The 16812-nt window shown below is 47.1% G+C and overlaps 1 protein-coding gene across 5 annotated transcripts in view; it reads left to right on the top strand.

Annotated features, from left to right (window-relative positions):
* Positions 1 to 16812, top strand: part of DCLK2 (doublecortin like kinase 2) — a 780084-nt gene that overhangs the window by 487100 nt on the left and 276172 nt on the right. For all 5 annotated transcript variants that reach the window (XR_011282260.1, XM_069631258.1, XM_069631257.1 and 2 more), the window contains one exon: positions 7179 to 7251. Coding sequence is in view for 4 of the 5 variants with exons in the window: in XM_069631258.1 (XP_069487359.1) it covers positions 7179 to 7251 (73 nt within the window). In the remaining variant the exon portion in view is untranslated. The remainder of the gene's footprint in view (positions 1 to 7178; positions 7252 to 16812) is intronic.

Raw genomic sequence — 16812 nt, forward strand, 5'->3', positions numbered from 1 at the left:
CCTGTATAAAAGAGGCAAACCTCCACTTGCTGAAACCCCCTTTTCATCCTAGGGATGCATTTAGGCCACATCAGGTAAGCTACATGGACAGAACATCAACCGGCATCCTCTCTGTCAACCCATCTTCTCAACCGCACATTCACAGAACCATTCAGAACATAATGTTCTCCCACACAGCATTCCATTTCAGTTACTCCTAGCATTTCATGCATATAAGACAGGGTGCAGGGAAAGACCAGACACAACATATCTTCCCCCTTAAACAGCACAAGACACACCCAAGACCAAAGAAGCAAGAGACATACATACACCAACATATGTACATCCCTCAACTTCCAAAACAAATCCTCCCAACAACGCACCCACACAAACCTTGTAGCCGTCCTCACCTACTGGGACAAGCTGCACCATAATATGCCACTTTCCTCTACCACTAAGAGATAGACAACAACCACTGAACAAAAGGATACCACATCCAAACATTCAAGCAACTCCATTCTTCCAGCCCTAAACCACACGACTAAGGCAACAACCATGCCGTACTAGCAAGAAAGAAGTGCCACGGAATGCACCGAGAACTGATGCCCCCACACAACCATGTTGAACAAAATTGCCAAGTGTGCCCCACAGGACACAGTGACTGATCTCTCAAACACCTCTCCTCACAACACACAGTACACCACACACTCATCATACCATAAACAAAACTCATCCCCCAAATACAACGTTAACCATCCCAACTGCAACTCACCGGCTGCCCACGATAACTTGTGCACCATTTCCATCATGGCAGGGTGCCCCAAGTACCCCGGTTAACCGACACCCCACAGAAAGAGCACTCCAAGTACTCCAGGTATGGACACCCCCACAAGACGCCTTTGCTGAAAAGGCCACACTCCACAACTTCAATTCAGAAATCCAAGCACGAACACACCTCATCATGACACATGCACCCGGCAATGCAGAACAAATATTCTAGACAGTCCTCACAAGTCACTAGACACATTAAGATAAACCTTCCTCATGGTTTTACTTAAAGCATTGAACCTATGCACTTGAAATTCTAATTCAAATTCAATGTTCTTTAGTAAAAATCCAATCTGTAAACTAAAAGGGTTAACGGAACATGCATCATAACTTGCACATTACCATACTAACTTAAAGTCCATGTCCTAACTAACTTTAAAACACAAAGTCCAACCTGTAAAGGAAGGAGTTAAAACACAGCTAAAATTAGTGCACACTAACCCTCCACAAAATAAAACTAAATGCACAATAAATCTCTTTAAACTGAGGCTACGACTTCCAAAACACAAGCACACCAACAGATGTAGAATATTCAACAGGCATCACATCACAGTATTTCAAAACTCTAATGTTAATTACACTCTTAAGCCTCTCTGTTCAATTGAGATCTCCCTGAAGAAATTCAAGAAATCGGGATCTAATTCCTGGAGTACGACCAAATTGTTTTTTTCCAGCCTTTCCACTACAGCACCACATAAAGGACAATAACTTGAAAGAAGAGCTCATCTCTTCTCCATCACTGCCTTCTGCTCCTGTCCAAAACAGTGTACACATGTTGCCCCACAATACCTTGGGGAGACAGGTCTGCCTCCCTCTCTGGCTCTTTTGCTCACAAAGGGACCTACTGCCTTCTTCATTGTAGCAAGATTTGCCCGTTTCAGTGGCATCCCAAAAGAGCCACCAATATCACAGGTGTGCATCACTTATGTAAGTAGGTCTGCCCCTCGAAGTAATATGTTCACCAGTTTCCTCCAGCAAAGTCCCAGCTCTTCTCTGGCAGGCACTGCTTTAATTCTTATGCTGCCACCTAGATACTGGCTCCTTCGCTGCCCCTCACGGACACAACTGGTTCCTGCAGTCAATACAGGCCTTCCTTGGCCTTGGTTGGCTGCCCCTTGCAGACTCCAAATTTAGACTTCAATGCCTCACACAGCTACGTTACTGTCTGCCCCTTACAGCGCTGGTTTGTCTGCCCATTGAAGACCCGGTAGGCCCACAGCACCTGGTGCCGCTTCCTCACTTCACTGGCCCCACTGTAGCCCTCCTACCTTGTGAGACGATCTTCTGTTCTTTGGTCGATGTTCATTTGCGTTCCCCGGTGCTGTCCCCCCAGCACAGCCAGCATCCTTGTCACCATTGGGTTCCTGGCCAAGCACAACATTGACACCGGTGTAGGAAACCTCTTTACTGGGTTCTAGCTCCGGGTACAGGGCACAGGAATGCATTTAGGCCACATCAGGTAAGTTACATGGACAGACATCAACCGGCATCCTCTCGGTCAACCCATCTTCCCAATTACACATTCACAGAACCAATCGGAACATAACATTCTCACTCACACACAGCATTCCATATGTCACTCGAAGCATTCCATGAATACAGGGCAGGGTGCAGGAAAAGTCGAGACACAACAAAGGGATTGACTCATGAAGCACACAAACTAGTGGAATGTACTTCCCAACACAACATTGTCAGGGGTTTCGCCACCCTGTTTGAACACAACACATCCAGGAGAAAACTGGGCTTGCGACCAAATAGCATCCACCACATAAGCACATGCAGCAAAACTCGGCTTGTACATGTACAATGAGTCAGAATGAACCAAAACCAGTTATGAAATTCTTGTAGAGCTCTAGCAACTTGGGGTACAATTCCTGCAGAATCGAAATGTATTCCCTTCCCTTTAGGGGAAGGATGTTGCCACAAATTAAACGGCCTATTATGGAAGCGAACTTGCCCTCATCTTCCGAGCAAGTGAAACTCTGTAAGCATAGAAGGCAAAGCCCTTCTCTCCTGCCTTGAAGCGGTTCCTGATCTCCTTCATCCGAATCATTGCTGTCATAGACGGTACAGTACCTGACAGATGAAGAGTGTACTAAAGGAACGGCATAACGCTCTTGGACAAGCGCCCCAGAGTTTCCTATTCTTCTTGCAGATGTGAAACGGGACAGCTGACCCAGCCCTTTAAGACGGGGTAGCAATACTTTGAGATGAATGGGGATGCAGATGTTACTCAAACATCAATAATCAAAACGACCCAGGAAGATGGCAAATTTGACTGTTTTATTATCAATTATCTAAAACGGAGTTCAACAGACATCTCATAGCATGGTCTCTCAATGCATTTAACAAATAACATCATACTTATAGTAAAAGCTCATCATGACGTTCACCTATGTATTCACTAACCTCATCCTACGTGGCAAACTACAAAAACCTAGTGGCAAATGTGATAGGCTTAGAGGGAACATCTAGGAATACACTCCATACTAGTCTAGAAAGTGATGGGCTCCTTAACATCAGTTGGGACTACTAAACCCATCCTTCAAACAAGTCACTATGAACGTCACTAAATACACAACATCCTCTTGGTTATACAAACTATAGGGCTCTTAATCATGCACCCCCCTACAATTGGTTGGCACTCCTACATTCATCAGTACTTTTCCACCCATGTTAGCAGCATGCAGGCTGGACTTCCAGGTGCTGGTGAGCTGGTCATAACCATAGCTTCCCACCAATTAGCATATGATCTACCATCACCTCAGTGGTCTGCACGTCAATTAAGCCTTTGAACTTGGCCTTGGGAATGTTCTTTGCTCAGGAGAATACAGGGGCGTAGAGGCACGCTCTGTCTCTCTGCATAGGTGTGGTTCATCATGTTTGTCCAAGTTCATCCCTTCACGTGACTGAAGACCACAAATTTGAGAATTTAAAATACTACTATTAAATAAAACTGACGTCTTCCTTGTTTTTGTCCATGCCTTCTGAACAGGAGTTTCATCCTTCCACCCGATTGTAACTGTCTGCGCATCCCAGTCCGATAAGACCTTGACTTCTTGGGGCTAGTGCAGCCTCACCTTTCTGAGATTCACTTCTGTAATTTCGTTTTTCAACTGCGACACACTGGAAAAGGCCTTCCTTCTCTGGTCCAGCTCTGTTATAACACATTGTGGAAACATACATTCTTTACTTAGTCCTATATATGTATACGTTGGTGCATGCCGCAATATAAACACTACATAGCTAGCCTCAAGAATACTTCGTCTGCTTGCGTTTCTTTACATCTGTGCACGTATAAAATGACTTTATATCTTCATTGTTCCTGTAGCATAAGTTTCTTCATCTCAAGCTCGAGATGTCCCTTATCTTTGATACTTTCTTGATGCCTTATATAAAATCTTCACTCTCTCGTCTCTGCATCTCTTCCATGTACATCAGTCTGGCTTCGTGTGACGTTGCCAATCTGCTCTTTCATTTATTGGTCCTGCTTCTTCTGGGATTTCATTCAGATGACCATACTGTCTCGTATGCAAGTATGGCTTTCTTAATGGGAATCTTGCTTCCAGGATTCTCCTTGTTATCGATATTTTTCACTGCTACTGCATGTGTCTCAAACTCTGGTTCCCAACATATAGGCAATATGGGCAAGATGCTTGAGGTTGGGGTACCTGGCACCTTCTCTACAGACCGACTCCTGGTTCTGGTGATCACTAGTGATGGGAGACACATTTTCTTTGTTAGCGCTAACCTCTGCTCTGGTCATCGGAAGGACGGTTGCGAGTGTCACCAATGAGGAACGACTGTCTCTTCCTGTTCTTGCTACTGCTCAAACATCTGAAATGCTGAATGGTGTGTTGTGGCATACGGTTCCTTAAATGGAATTTGTTTCAGGGGCCCCAGTCTGAGGCCATAGAAATGAAGTGTTTGTCCCAATTTAGTGATACATGCTTTAATCATGCTCTCATATATCCCTGATCAAACTACTCTTCAAGTGAAACATTTTGCAAAATAAATATGTTGTGTTCTGGAACAAATCTACAATAGGCAATAACCAGTAAATACTGTCACCAAGTTACCATTGCAGCCAACTGGTGTCTTAAATGTGTAGTCACCAGGCAAAAGTCAGCCTTTCAAAGAAGCCACCGCTCTTTGGTCAGAAAACATGCCATCAACATCAATAAGTCAGAACAATAATTACTGGCGGGAGATCTCTGATTAGGCCAGATTCAGATATTTCTTTGGTGAGAACATCTTGTGTTACAGCACGTAATATTGTTGCTTCCTTTGGGTATCCTTCTTTCTCTTGGTCATCCCACCAGGTTTGGAAATATTTCTCATGTTGCTGATTTTATGTAGAAGTAAACAAATGAATAAGAAAACTTAATTACACAGCATGCACTACATTGACTTTAACATTCTTGCCCGTTGACTTTTTATGTACTGTACTGCTTTGGTAATTGTAAGAGCTTGTAAGGCAGGAAATCGATAAAAACAGCCACAGAAATGTATCAATGGAAAAAGTATTGTCAGTTTCCGCTAACAAATGTGCGGTGTTCCCCAGGGGTCTAACCTCTCACCCTGTCTTTTCAACCAATACCTGGCCACTCTTGCCCACCACATTGGCATTTTCTGCTCCCATTTTCAGTGTTATGCTGATGACACAACTCATTTTCAAGCGTCCCTTGGCCATCTTATCTCCTTCTCTCATCTCGGATTGCCTATCTGCCATTCAGGATTGGTGTGCCGCCAAAGATCTCTGCCTGAATACCAGCAAGATGCAGACCCTCCTCATTGGCACACCTTCACCCTCCTTTTCTGTCACTCTGGCCAGCCTCCTCCTACCCCCACCTGCGAGGCTAACAACCTCGGGGTCATCTTTGACTCCACGCTTTCCTTCTCTGCCCACATCTCTAACGTCTCTAAAAAGTCAAACTTCCTACTGACCTCCTCAGAGGTACTCTGCCTTTCCTCTCCTTCCCCCTGAAGCTCTCTCTCTAGAGCCCTGGTTCTCTCTAGGTTGGATTATTGCAACAGCCTCTTTCTAAATCTACCTGCCCTTTGCAACTTATCCAGAACAGGACTGCAAGACTTGTCCTTGGCCTCAAGCCCTGGAATCATATCTCTCCAGCCCTGAAATCTCTCCATTGGCTCCCAGTGGCTGCAAGGATAAAATTCAAGACCCTTTGTATTGTCCACAAGGCTTTCTGGGGCCTGGGTCCAAAATACTTTCAGTTTTCCCTCCGAAAATACCTTCCCCCCGAGCTCTTCGCTCCACCACATCCAACTCCCTCAGGGTCAGTTGTTTTTCTAAGAAACAAGCTGGGTAGATCTGTCTTTGGCTGGGGCCTCCCCCTGGAACAGCCTCCCCACCATTCTGAAACTTCCGGTTCCGTAAGCACCTCAAGACCTTCCTCTTTGCTTCTGCCTTTGCTCCTCCTCGTCCCGCTGATCTGTTCTTTCTCGGCATCGTGCACCTGGACACCCCCAGACTTTCTGGCCCAGGTACCTGCTCACCCTGCCACCCACCAGCTCTGTCTCCTCGCAATCCCTTGCACTGGGGTCTGTGTCTGTAAACCTGCAGTCACCCCACCCCCTTTTTCTTTATGCACTTAACAGACACACACTGTCTGTTGCTCTAAACCTAGCATTTTCCACTAGCTGGCTGCGCTACCATGGTTTGTTGCTTTTTTATTATGTATTTACTTATTTATTATTTATTTCTAGGTTTATTTTTATTCCTTTGCTCAGCACTTTCCACTCCTCCCCACTTCCCAATCACTTTTCCCCTTTCCCTCTCCCTCTCCCATGCACTTGCGCGTTATCAATGTCACTGGGTCTAGTAAGATTGTTGTTTTTGTTTCTCCCTTGTTCCCCTCCCCTCCCTTGCCTCGTCGCGCTCTGAAACACTTGTGTTCGAGCGCGATACAAATAAAATGTCAATCTAATCTGTATATGTAGAGATTAAGTATTGTAAGCAATGATGTTTAAAGTGAGACTATTGAGTGTGATTGAAGATGGGGAAAGAGTTAGAATGGGTTGTTTAAAAAGGTTCTCCACGTGAAGGGATGCTCATGATGTGTGTTGATGACAAAAATAAAATGGGAAATATCTCACTTTAGGAATGCAGAGTATCTTTTTATCAAATAAGAGCGAAAGAAATGTCTATTATGAATGGATTTGTTTTGCAAACAGAAACTGTGGCATATTGGAAAGATCCAGTAGTTTTCGAGGGAGAGAACCTTTTCTGTTTGGCACTAGTACCTGTGAGGAGATCTCGTAGCGTTAGGTGTCTTAGTGGAAATCCCTAAATTGTTGTCACTTAATGACAGAAATGCTGCCTACCTAATGCTTGTTGTACATCTCTGCAGATTTCTGCGCACTGTGGGTCCTCGTCCAATGTCAACGGAGTGCCTGACAGAGTCCCATGTCTGAGTCCTGAAGGTAGGTTTTGTGTTGAATTGCTGTGATTGATGTTTATTAATATTCATGCAATGATATGTGTGGCGTTATAGGTGGGCCTCAGTGTCTGCATCAGAAGCGGTTGGCCCATTTTACACTACATCCAAACACCAAGAACACATTTTCCACAAGAACGTTAGCCAAGTAGTGTCTGCATCATGGGAGTGAGCCGGAGCAGTCCTCAATCCTAATGCTTATGCATTGTATCTCTTTCTTTTGAATGTTTTGGTTTGAGCAGAGTCAGTAACTTTTGAATGCTCTTCACAGGACAGCTGGGCGAAGAAGGGGAGGTTATGTTTTGCGTGAACTCATTTGATCCAACTTTTCAAATGTTTGGCCTTTCATAGGAAACTTGTAGTTTTATCTCCCCATCAATGTTCACATGTGAACACTAAATGTTAACATGTATGCACAAATCGAATGTTAACAGTTGTGAAATAGTAGTTGCCGTGTCTTGATTAGCCCTTAAGACCACGTTACCTAATCCAGGCACATCCCCAAAGTTAGATTAATGTTAATTTTATGGTCATTTGTACCGCGCACTATCACCACCAGAGTGGTCCCCTGGTGGATCTAAAAGGAAAGGATGTGGGGTGAGTTAGTGGGACCGAGTGGGAAAAGTGCAAGAGAGTAGTGATGTGCTGTTGGCAGCTTCATTTTGGTTTGCACCGTTCGCTGAGCTTAGGTATGTTTTTCGGTTGGTAGCCATCGTGTTCTGTTTTACGAAGCTATGTGTGATTAGTTTTGTTGCAGTGTAGTGAAATGTGTACAGTCTGCTGTGCTTTAGGGTTGTGGTTATGTTAGAGTTTGAGAGGTATATGCAGAAGGGTGAGACTCTTAGCGGGTTGGTTATGGGCCTTGCTATCTAGATGTGATACTTGCTAATTTTCTAAATTCTTTCTAGATGTGGCGTGTGAATATCTCCACACTTCTATCTAGATGCGGCATTGCCTAATATTCACAATCCTGTCTCGACCAAAGTCTTGGAACATGCTACCACACAGTCCAACTTCATTGCAAAGACCTATTCCCAGGACCAACTGCCTCTACCATATATTTTTAATAGATGATGATTCAAGGAAGACTGGAAATAATTTCTCCAACCCCTTCTTGAAAAGCTTTCAAAGTTGTTAATGCATAATGATTTCATTTCCAAGTGTGACTACTGTGGCGAGTCAGGACAGACTCTCAGAGGACATGATATACTCTTGTTTATTAAAGTAAATGTAGAGGGCCTAACTTTCCCTATAATTATGGGTGGACCCTGTCTATATTACTAACTAAGGTGCACGTTTGTCAGTCGTGAATGTCCAAAGAAACAAGTCCGCTGTCCAAAACTGCAAACTGCCCCTACCACCAAGAGAAAACTAACTTCGGTCAGGAGAATGACTCCCTCTTGCTGAGGCTACTGCTTGTACCAGTCTTTATTATACAATCTGCAAATAGTCTCTTGTGACTTCTTGTATTAATTTCTTCTATTCCCCAAGTTGGTTGTTGCACTTTCGCTCTACACTTGAATCCCTTTGGGCTCTTAGCCAGTTTACGGTTTTAGTCCTAGACCTAGTTGTACCCTTCTCCTGAGGGAATGTTTTTCCTGGGCTATTGCTTTTAGGTTATAGCAATTTCACTTTTCCTGGATCACTGGGGTTTGTATCGGTTTATGTCTGTAGGCTCACAGCCTGGTCTTTCTCTTGATTCACAATCTTTGTATCCATTTGCCCTCAAAGCTTACTCTGTTTCATATCTTCTACTGTGACAAGTTAGCTGTGCGATATGCTGATCCTCTTGAATCTCCCCACAACGCCTGTTCTCCCGGTTACCTTCTTTCTTGAAGGAGAGCGCTGTCGGAGTGTTTCGGTCTTGGGGTCTCATTCTTTGTCTGTATCGCAAATGCCGTCTTTTTCCTGGCGTTTGCGTCTTCGGTCTCCCTCTCCTCTCGGTGTCCCTGTACTTGCCTGCACTCATGGACACACTGTGGTCCTCAGTTGTTGGCGGTCTCCGCGTCATTCTTCAGCCCGATGGTTCACCACAGATTTGTCTCTGTGATCTCGCCACCACCTCTGCTGGGTTTCAGCCCTGTCAGCTTCTTGAGAGTGCCATAGCTTTGGCGTCCTGTGTAGCAGCTGCAAGCGAGTTTGAAACGTGCGGGTTTCCTGATGTTCGTTCTCGTCTAGTATTATGCAGCTGGGGCCTTGCACAGCCTGTGTCAATGATCCTCTCTTCCCCTGCATCGCCCTCCTCTCTGTTTGGATGCACACTTTTTAACATACTTGTCCCAGTAAAGTGGACGTCTGTCTTTAAAGGGAAACCAGATTTTCTCACGAGATAATGATATCCCTTAGTAGTTTCTTCGTCCCAGTCTTGGCAGTTCATATGCTCTTGTGTTTTAAAACATCCCATTTAGGCCATGGTATGTCCAGCTAGCGAGAGTTCCTCCTGGGAATGGGAGTCATTGTCCCCTAAGGGGGAGTCTCTGGCAGTGAGGTCCCACTTGCCTCTAACCCTAGAGATGGTGTTGCAGAGCAGGCTCACCTCCCTAGCCTCAAGGTGGCCGGGGGGGGTCTGGGAGCAGGGGCACATTCCATCGATTTGTCACACTACATACAATGTATGGGGCCTTACTCGATATGTAATTAAACTTTGATTGTTCTGAAAGATTTATGGAATATGGATTTATGGAATAGATTTTTCTTGTACCTAATCATTTCGTAAAATGGTCTGCATATTGGCCATTTTGCTTCATCATGCCACAAGAGTTGTTCTGAACTCATCCTCCCAAATATATTGTGCCTTAACATTCAGCAAAACACAAATCTCATTATGCTCAGTTTTACGCAGTCCCCTCCACAACCCCACCCTCAAAGCATATTGGCTGTTCCTCCCTTGAATGACTATACCAAAAGTCACTTCCCTTTGTAGCCTTCCCTGTAAAGTCTGCAAATCACAAAGTGCCCATTGCAGCAAAAAAGACCTTCTATTCTAATAGTTAAGAATTGTAGCATATGCTCAGAGGCAAATATTTTCAAATGATAAAGAATTTATGTTCCTTGCTGGCCGTAATTAATACAATACTTTTCAGGGGATTGGGTCCTCCGACGTATTCCGTATCTATGACAGTAATCACCACAGCTGTGCTGCTTCGGAAAATCTTTCTGCGTCGATGACGTCGATATGCTGTCCACGAGGGCCTCCGTCGAGCCAACATCACTGGATGTTATAAGTAGGACGCACGACGCCCGTATCCTCAGTTCTGTTATTTCTGCGAATGTGTTCGCTTCGGAGATCTCGGCGTGCCTCGATTCTACTGAATCCTGTTTTCGGTTCTTCGAACCTGTTTCTTCATTGCTATTGTATGATGTCTTCGGCTACTTCCACCCCGCGGTCCGGGTTTAAGAAGTGTCGGGTGTGCGGGTCCAAGATGTTGCTGACGGATACGCACAACGCTTGCCTCTGGTGCCTCGGGGAGGAACATGATACGGACGACTGTGTCGACTGCCAATCGCTCACATCGAAGGCCTTGCGGGAGCGTAATCGGTCGGTAAGGTGGCCAATCCCCGGAAGTCGCGTTCCACTGGTCTTTCGACAGACGATTCGAGGGGCGACTCTCCGCATCGTTGTCGTGAGTCCGGGGGTTCTCGGTCTGGGAGTCGGTACCACCATTCATCTGCCTCTTTGAGGTACTCCAGGAAGCGCCGTCACAGGCCCCATTGCCCATCCTCTTCCGAGGACTCCGCCTGTCGGCGGGTTGCTTGTCCCAACAAGCATTCCACTCCCAAGGAATGGGATTCCTTCCGAAAGGAGATGTTGGCGATTTTTCAATCGCAGGGCTCCAGTCCGTCCGCGCTGTCTGAGGATGCCGGTCGTCGCCGTGCTAGAGACACCGCTCGTCAGCCTTTGGGCTCGAGCAGTTGTCGCGACCACCGGACGCCTTCGAGGTCCCGGTCAGACAAGAATGGTCGCTCTAGACATGCCCGTTCCAGGTCCCGGCCCTCGACGCCCTTGAGTCCGCGAGAACCTGTGACGTCTTCGAGGAAGACATCGACCCCGGCGACGCCGAGGTTGTCGATGGACTCTCTCGAGGCCCCCCCACCGAGGAAGTCATCGGCGCACAGGCTGTCGAGAGACACGCTGGGGCTCTGCCCTCGAGGCCTGTGTCAACGCTGTTGGTGCCGCGCTCAAAGGCGATTACATCGACGCCTTTCGAGGTGGCTTTGTCGGAGGTGCCCCGTGGCACAGTGGCACCCCCCAGGAAGGGGCTGGCCAAGGCTAAACATGTCTATGTGCCTTTTCCTGTACCCTCCTTCCAGCCTCTGGATTATATTTCTGAGGTGGATGAGGGGTCTGAGGAAGGTGAGGTTCCTTCAGGGGTTCCTGATGACATTGTTTCTGGTCATCGTCAACTTGAGGACCTGCGTCAGTCGCTGCCCGACGCCAGTGGTCTAGACACCTCTGCGGAGGTGGAGTTTGGTAGGCCGGAGCCTGGCACGCATGCCGACTCCTCATTCTGGCGCCTCAGGTCGAGGGTCACGGATTACCTGGGGTGGTCTGCCCCCCCTGGGGATTTTCAGCAGGATGACCTGACTGATATCCTGAACCAAGTTCCTCCAACTGACCCGGTGCTGCCATTCCATATGGCCTTGCAGAGAAGGGTGGCTCCTGATGTGCAAGCCTGCCTCCTCAACATGCCCTTTGATGGTGAACATCTTTTTGGCAGCAAGGCCGACGAGAGTCTTGAGAGGTTGCAGACCTCCAAAGCTGCAGCGAAGTCGTTGGGTGCTGCAGTTCGCCAACCTCCGCCTTTTCGTCCTAGGGGACAACAATGGAGGGGAGGTTCCTTTCGATATTACTCGTCCTTTAGCTCCAGTGGTCACAGTCCTCCGGCAGGATGTTGGACCCCGTTTAGGTGCCGCCCTCGGTCACCCAGGACCTTCTGTGGTGGGCCATTGATGGCAATCAGATGGGGGGGGACTCCGTTTTGGCTACCCTGGCCGGAGGTGACGATCGTGACGGACGCATCACTCACAGGATGGGGAGCTCATGCCAACGAGCTGACAGTCGGCGGTCGTTGGTCTCCATCGGAGTCCAGACTCCATATCAATCTGTTGGAGCTGAGGGTCGTCAGGCTTGCCTGATGGACAACACAGTGGCCATGCACTACCTCAACAAAAAGGGGGGGGCAGGGTCACTTCCTCTGTGCAGGGAGGCGATGCAGCTCTGGTTCTGGGCCATTCAGCAGGAAATCTTGATCTCGGCTGTTCATCGGGCCGGAGACGAAAACGAGAAGGCGGATGCTCTGAGCAGGCAGAGCGTGATCTCGCACGAGTGGGAGTTGGCTCAGGAGATTCTCCTGGAGATCTTCGCCCTTTGGGGGACCCCTCAAGTGGATCTCTTCGCCTCCAGTGTCAACCGGAAGTGCGAAAGGTTTTGTTTGCAGGAATTTCCTCCCAAGAGGACCCTTAGGAGACGCGTTCGTGGTGGAGTGGTCCTTCCTACTGCTGTATGCGTTTCCTCCAGTCCCCGTCATCCCGCAAGTGCTGCGGAGGTAACGGAGGTTCGGTTCCCAGATGATCCTCATTGCTCCTGCATGGGCCCGAAGGACGTGGTACCCGGACCTTCTCGACTTGTCCATCTGCCCTCCACGTCGTCTTCCCTACCGAGACGATCTGCTCTCACAGGAGTGGGTGTCAGGTTCTCCATCCAGAGGTCAGATCCCTCAACCTTCACGCTTGGCTTCTGAAAGGTTGAGGTATAAGGATTGGGACCTCCCTGAAGACGTGATGGAGATGTTGCTTTCGGCCAGACGACCGGCAACAAAGTCCCTGTACCGTTGCCGTTGGAGAAAGTTCTGCGACTGGTGCAGGGTTAAGAATGTGGATGCTTTTTCATGTGAAATTCCTGTGGTTCTGTCTTTTTTGCTTTCTTTAGCCCACCGGTGCTCGCAAGTGGGTACCATTAAAGGTTACCTGGCGGCACTGTCTATATTTAAGCGCTCGTCAGTGGAGTGTTCTTATTTAAAATTCCTTTAATTTCTCAGTTTCTAAAAGGGCTCACTAATGTGTTCCCTCCGTCACCTTTCCAGGTGCCTGGTTGGGATTTGAACCTTGTTCTGAAGTTTCTGATGCGTGCTCCATTTGAGCCTTTACATTCTTGTCCTTTGAGACTGTTGACCCTGAAAACTGTATTTTTAGTTGCGGTCACTTCCGCTCGCAGAGTGAGTGAGTTACAGGCACTTTCAGTTAAGCCACCCTTCACTATGTTTCATAAGGACAGGGTTGTCCTTCGAGTTCGTCCTTCCTTTCTTCCGAAGGTGGTGTCGGAATTTCATTTAAGCCAGAAGGTTATTCTTCCGGCATTTTATCCTGCTCTGCATCCTGGTAAGGAAGAGGAGAAGCTCCATGGGCTGGATCCTAGGAGAGCTTTAAGTTTCTACATTTCACGTATGTCCCGGGTCAGAGTGGACGATCAGCTCTTTATTGGTTACGCTGGAAAGCGTTTGGGACAAGCTGTGACTAAGCAGACTTTGTCTAGATTGATTATCTTTGCAATTTCTGACTGTTACCGCCTGGCGGGTAAGGACCCTCCAGTAGGCTTACGGGCCAATTCGACTAGGGGTATGGCTGCCTCTACTGCTCTGCAGAGGGGTGTTCCTATTCGTAACATCTGTGAAGCAGCCACTTGGGCTTCGGTCCATACTTTTGTACGTCACTATTCCCTAGATTCTTCCCATGGGCAGGATTTGGCCTTTGGCAAGGCGATCCTTTACTCTGCAATTTGATTGGTCATTCTAAATTTGTATATTCTAAATTCTTTTCCCACCTCCTTACGTTGGTACTGCTTTGGGAGTCTGTCATAGATATGGAATACGTTGGAGGACCCAATCCCCTCGAAGAACAAGTTACTCTCTTACCTGGTAACGTTCTTTCGATGGGATGGTCCGACGACGTATTCAATGTCTCTCCTTCCCTGCCTTCCCCGCTGCAGAATTTCTTATGTGATTGCAGCTTATGTTTCCGCGAGGCTTTCTGTGGTAATACTGGCAGAAGATTGGTGCCACACGTTCTGGGGAAAAAACTGCAACTGAGGCTATGGGCGTCGTGTGTCCTACTTATAACATCCGGTGACGTCAGCTCGACGGAGGCCCTCGAGGACAGCGTATCGACATCGACGCAGACGCCGAAAGATTTTCTGAAGCAGCACAGCTGTGGTGATTACTGTCGTAGATATGGAATACGTCGTCGGACCATCCCATCAAAAGAAAGTTACCAAGTAAGAGAGTAACTTGTTGTTTCTCATGATCACTGTGCAACCAAGGGGTTAACCGTCTCTCGTGCAAAGTCCTCAAAATTTGTGCATATATTGCTAGTAGCATCTGTACTCCTCCCTGCAATCAATCTCGCCCTGGTTCTAATGCCAGCCATCCTCATTTAGATTCCTCTTTTCCTGTATCAGACGTTACTTTTCTTGATGCTGCAAGTCAAAACTGATTCCCCGCTGTGCCTCTCTGCATATGACTAACAATCTATCCTTTGCTCAGTAATAACATGATAGTCAACTCTTCTGTTAAATCTGGTAGTGTGCCGCTTGCTTGTAGGCATGCCAGAATGTTTCCTCTGTTACACTTCCCAGCAAAATCACTAAAGAGTGAAGAGATAGCGAACTCCTTCTCTTTAAGACTTCAGAATTTCTCGACCTTTTTTCAATGGCTATTTTTTGCCCAGCCAGGGCATCACAAGCCATTCGCCTGTAAGTACTAGAAAGCCTCTGATTGGAGGCAGATGGCAACAGTGTTACACCACTAGTACATCTGGATATGTCTGCTGACTTTGACGCCATTGGCTATCAGCTGCTGCTATGTAGGCTGGTGAATACCAGTGTGGGAAGCAGCATACTTATCTGGCTCTGCTCTTTTTGAACAGGCCACCTAAAATGTCTTCATTCCACCCTTCAATTCCCATTCTTTTCTTTTCTACTTTTCTGTAAGGATCCCCAGGCTCCATGTTGTCCATGTTGCTCATCAGTCTATATATTCAGATACTGACTAAGTCCATTCATTCCTTTAGCTGACGTTTTTGCTCGTATGTTGACAGATTCTGCTCCGACTGTATGGGACATGGTGCCAATGGCCAACAAATTCTTTGAATGTATGGTGGCCATGTAAGAGTGGATAGCAGTCACTTGGACAAACCGAAATCTGAGAAAACCCTGAGTTCTTAAGTTATTGTGTAGCCTTGGGATTTGGGCTAGTTCCCTGCAATGTCTTCTGAATTAAGAACCTAGGATTCAAATGTGACTGGTCTTTACCATTGCTTGCTGTGGTCCATACATGTTTGTTCCGTCTGCTTTTTATTGAAGCTCGCCTGCATATTTGATGGATTTCTGGATATTGAGCAGAATACTACAGCCACTGGTCCATGCAGCAGAGATTATTCATCCCATGACCTGGCACTGCAGCCACATTCTCACTTGAACTTTTACACAAGATTATGCAACCCCCTGCTTCCCCCATTGCACTTGTCAATTTGAAGCCCTCTGTATCACCCTTTGGCCTTCAGTATCGGACCCTCCTTTGCTGCTCACTATGTTGCGTCATTATGTTCCCTCCCATAACTTGCTGTCTGGTCCTGCCCTTCAAGTCACCCCATTTCTGTGTAAAGCTGCGTGGTTTGGTGTAAACTGTTGCCAGGGGTCATTTTCTACACTGACAATCTGTTTGAGGTGTCTCAGCATGCCTCTTCAATACTTAGAATTCCTAATAGCTATAACTATACAGGATCTAGACACAAACCTTCACTGAGCTTAGGACATTTTGCTTTGTTGCCGCAGAATTCCCTTTAACCTTCCAATCCCTGGGCCTGCCCTGCAAGAGTGCATCCAGCAACCTCTTTCTGCAGGGCCACTAGTGGTTGTAGAAGAAGGGACAGGAACACTGGGGCATAGAGAGATGAACGGGTTTGTCTCCCACACTAGGAGGGCTGTAGTGCTAGTGTCAGACAAGAGAGTGGTTAGTGTGGTGGTGGAAGGAGGTGCCTGTAGGTGAGTGTGAGGGGGAGAGAGGTGTGTATATATGTGTATTGTGATGGGGCAGGGACCTGACCCTATCCCAGAAAACCCTTTACCCTCCACAGAGGCAGAACGTGTAGACCAGAGAAGGGGGAAGGTAAACGATCTGGGGAGACTCCATTGGTTAGTCTGGTCCCCATTCCTGATACTGGTAGTTATGCCTTAGTAACTCCCCAGACGTTGAGAATTCTTCTCCTAGACCCAGTCATGCCATTGGAGAAACCTTTTTCCCACCACTCCAGTGGGGAAACGCTATTGATTTTAATGTAACCACTTACCATGTTCCCAAGGGACAATAACCCTCACGAACCAGTTAGACACTAAGAGAACCATATGCCTGCCAAGCCCCTCACTTAGCGAGGAAACCCGCCCCCTTTGCCCCCCATTCAGCAGCAGGTCTTGCACATTAAAAAGCATATGCCCCTTCAGAGCACCCGGGGAACAGCAAACTAATTCACTGGGATAAGGGCAGACTGGAGACTC

The sequence above is a fragment of the Ambystoma mexicanum genome, chromosome 6q, assembly GCF_040938575.1.
Source record: "Ambystoma mexicanum isolate Mex_15411 chromosome 6q, UKY_AmexF1_1, whole genome shotgun sequence".
In the NCBI taxonomy this organism is placed as follows: Eukaryota; Metazoa; Chordata; class Amphibia; order Caudata; family Ambystomatidae; genus Ambystoma; species Ambystoma mexicanum.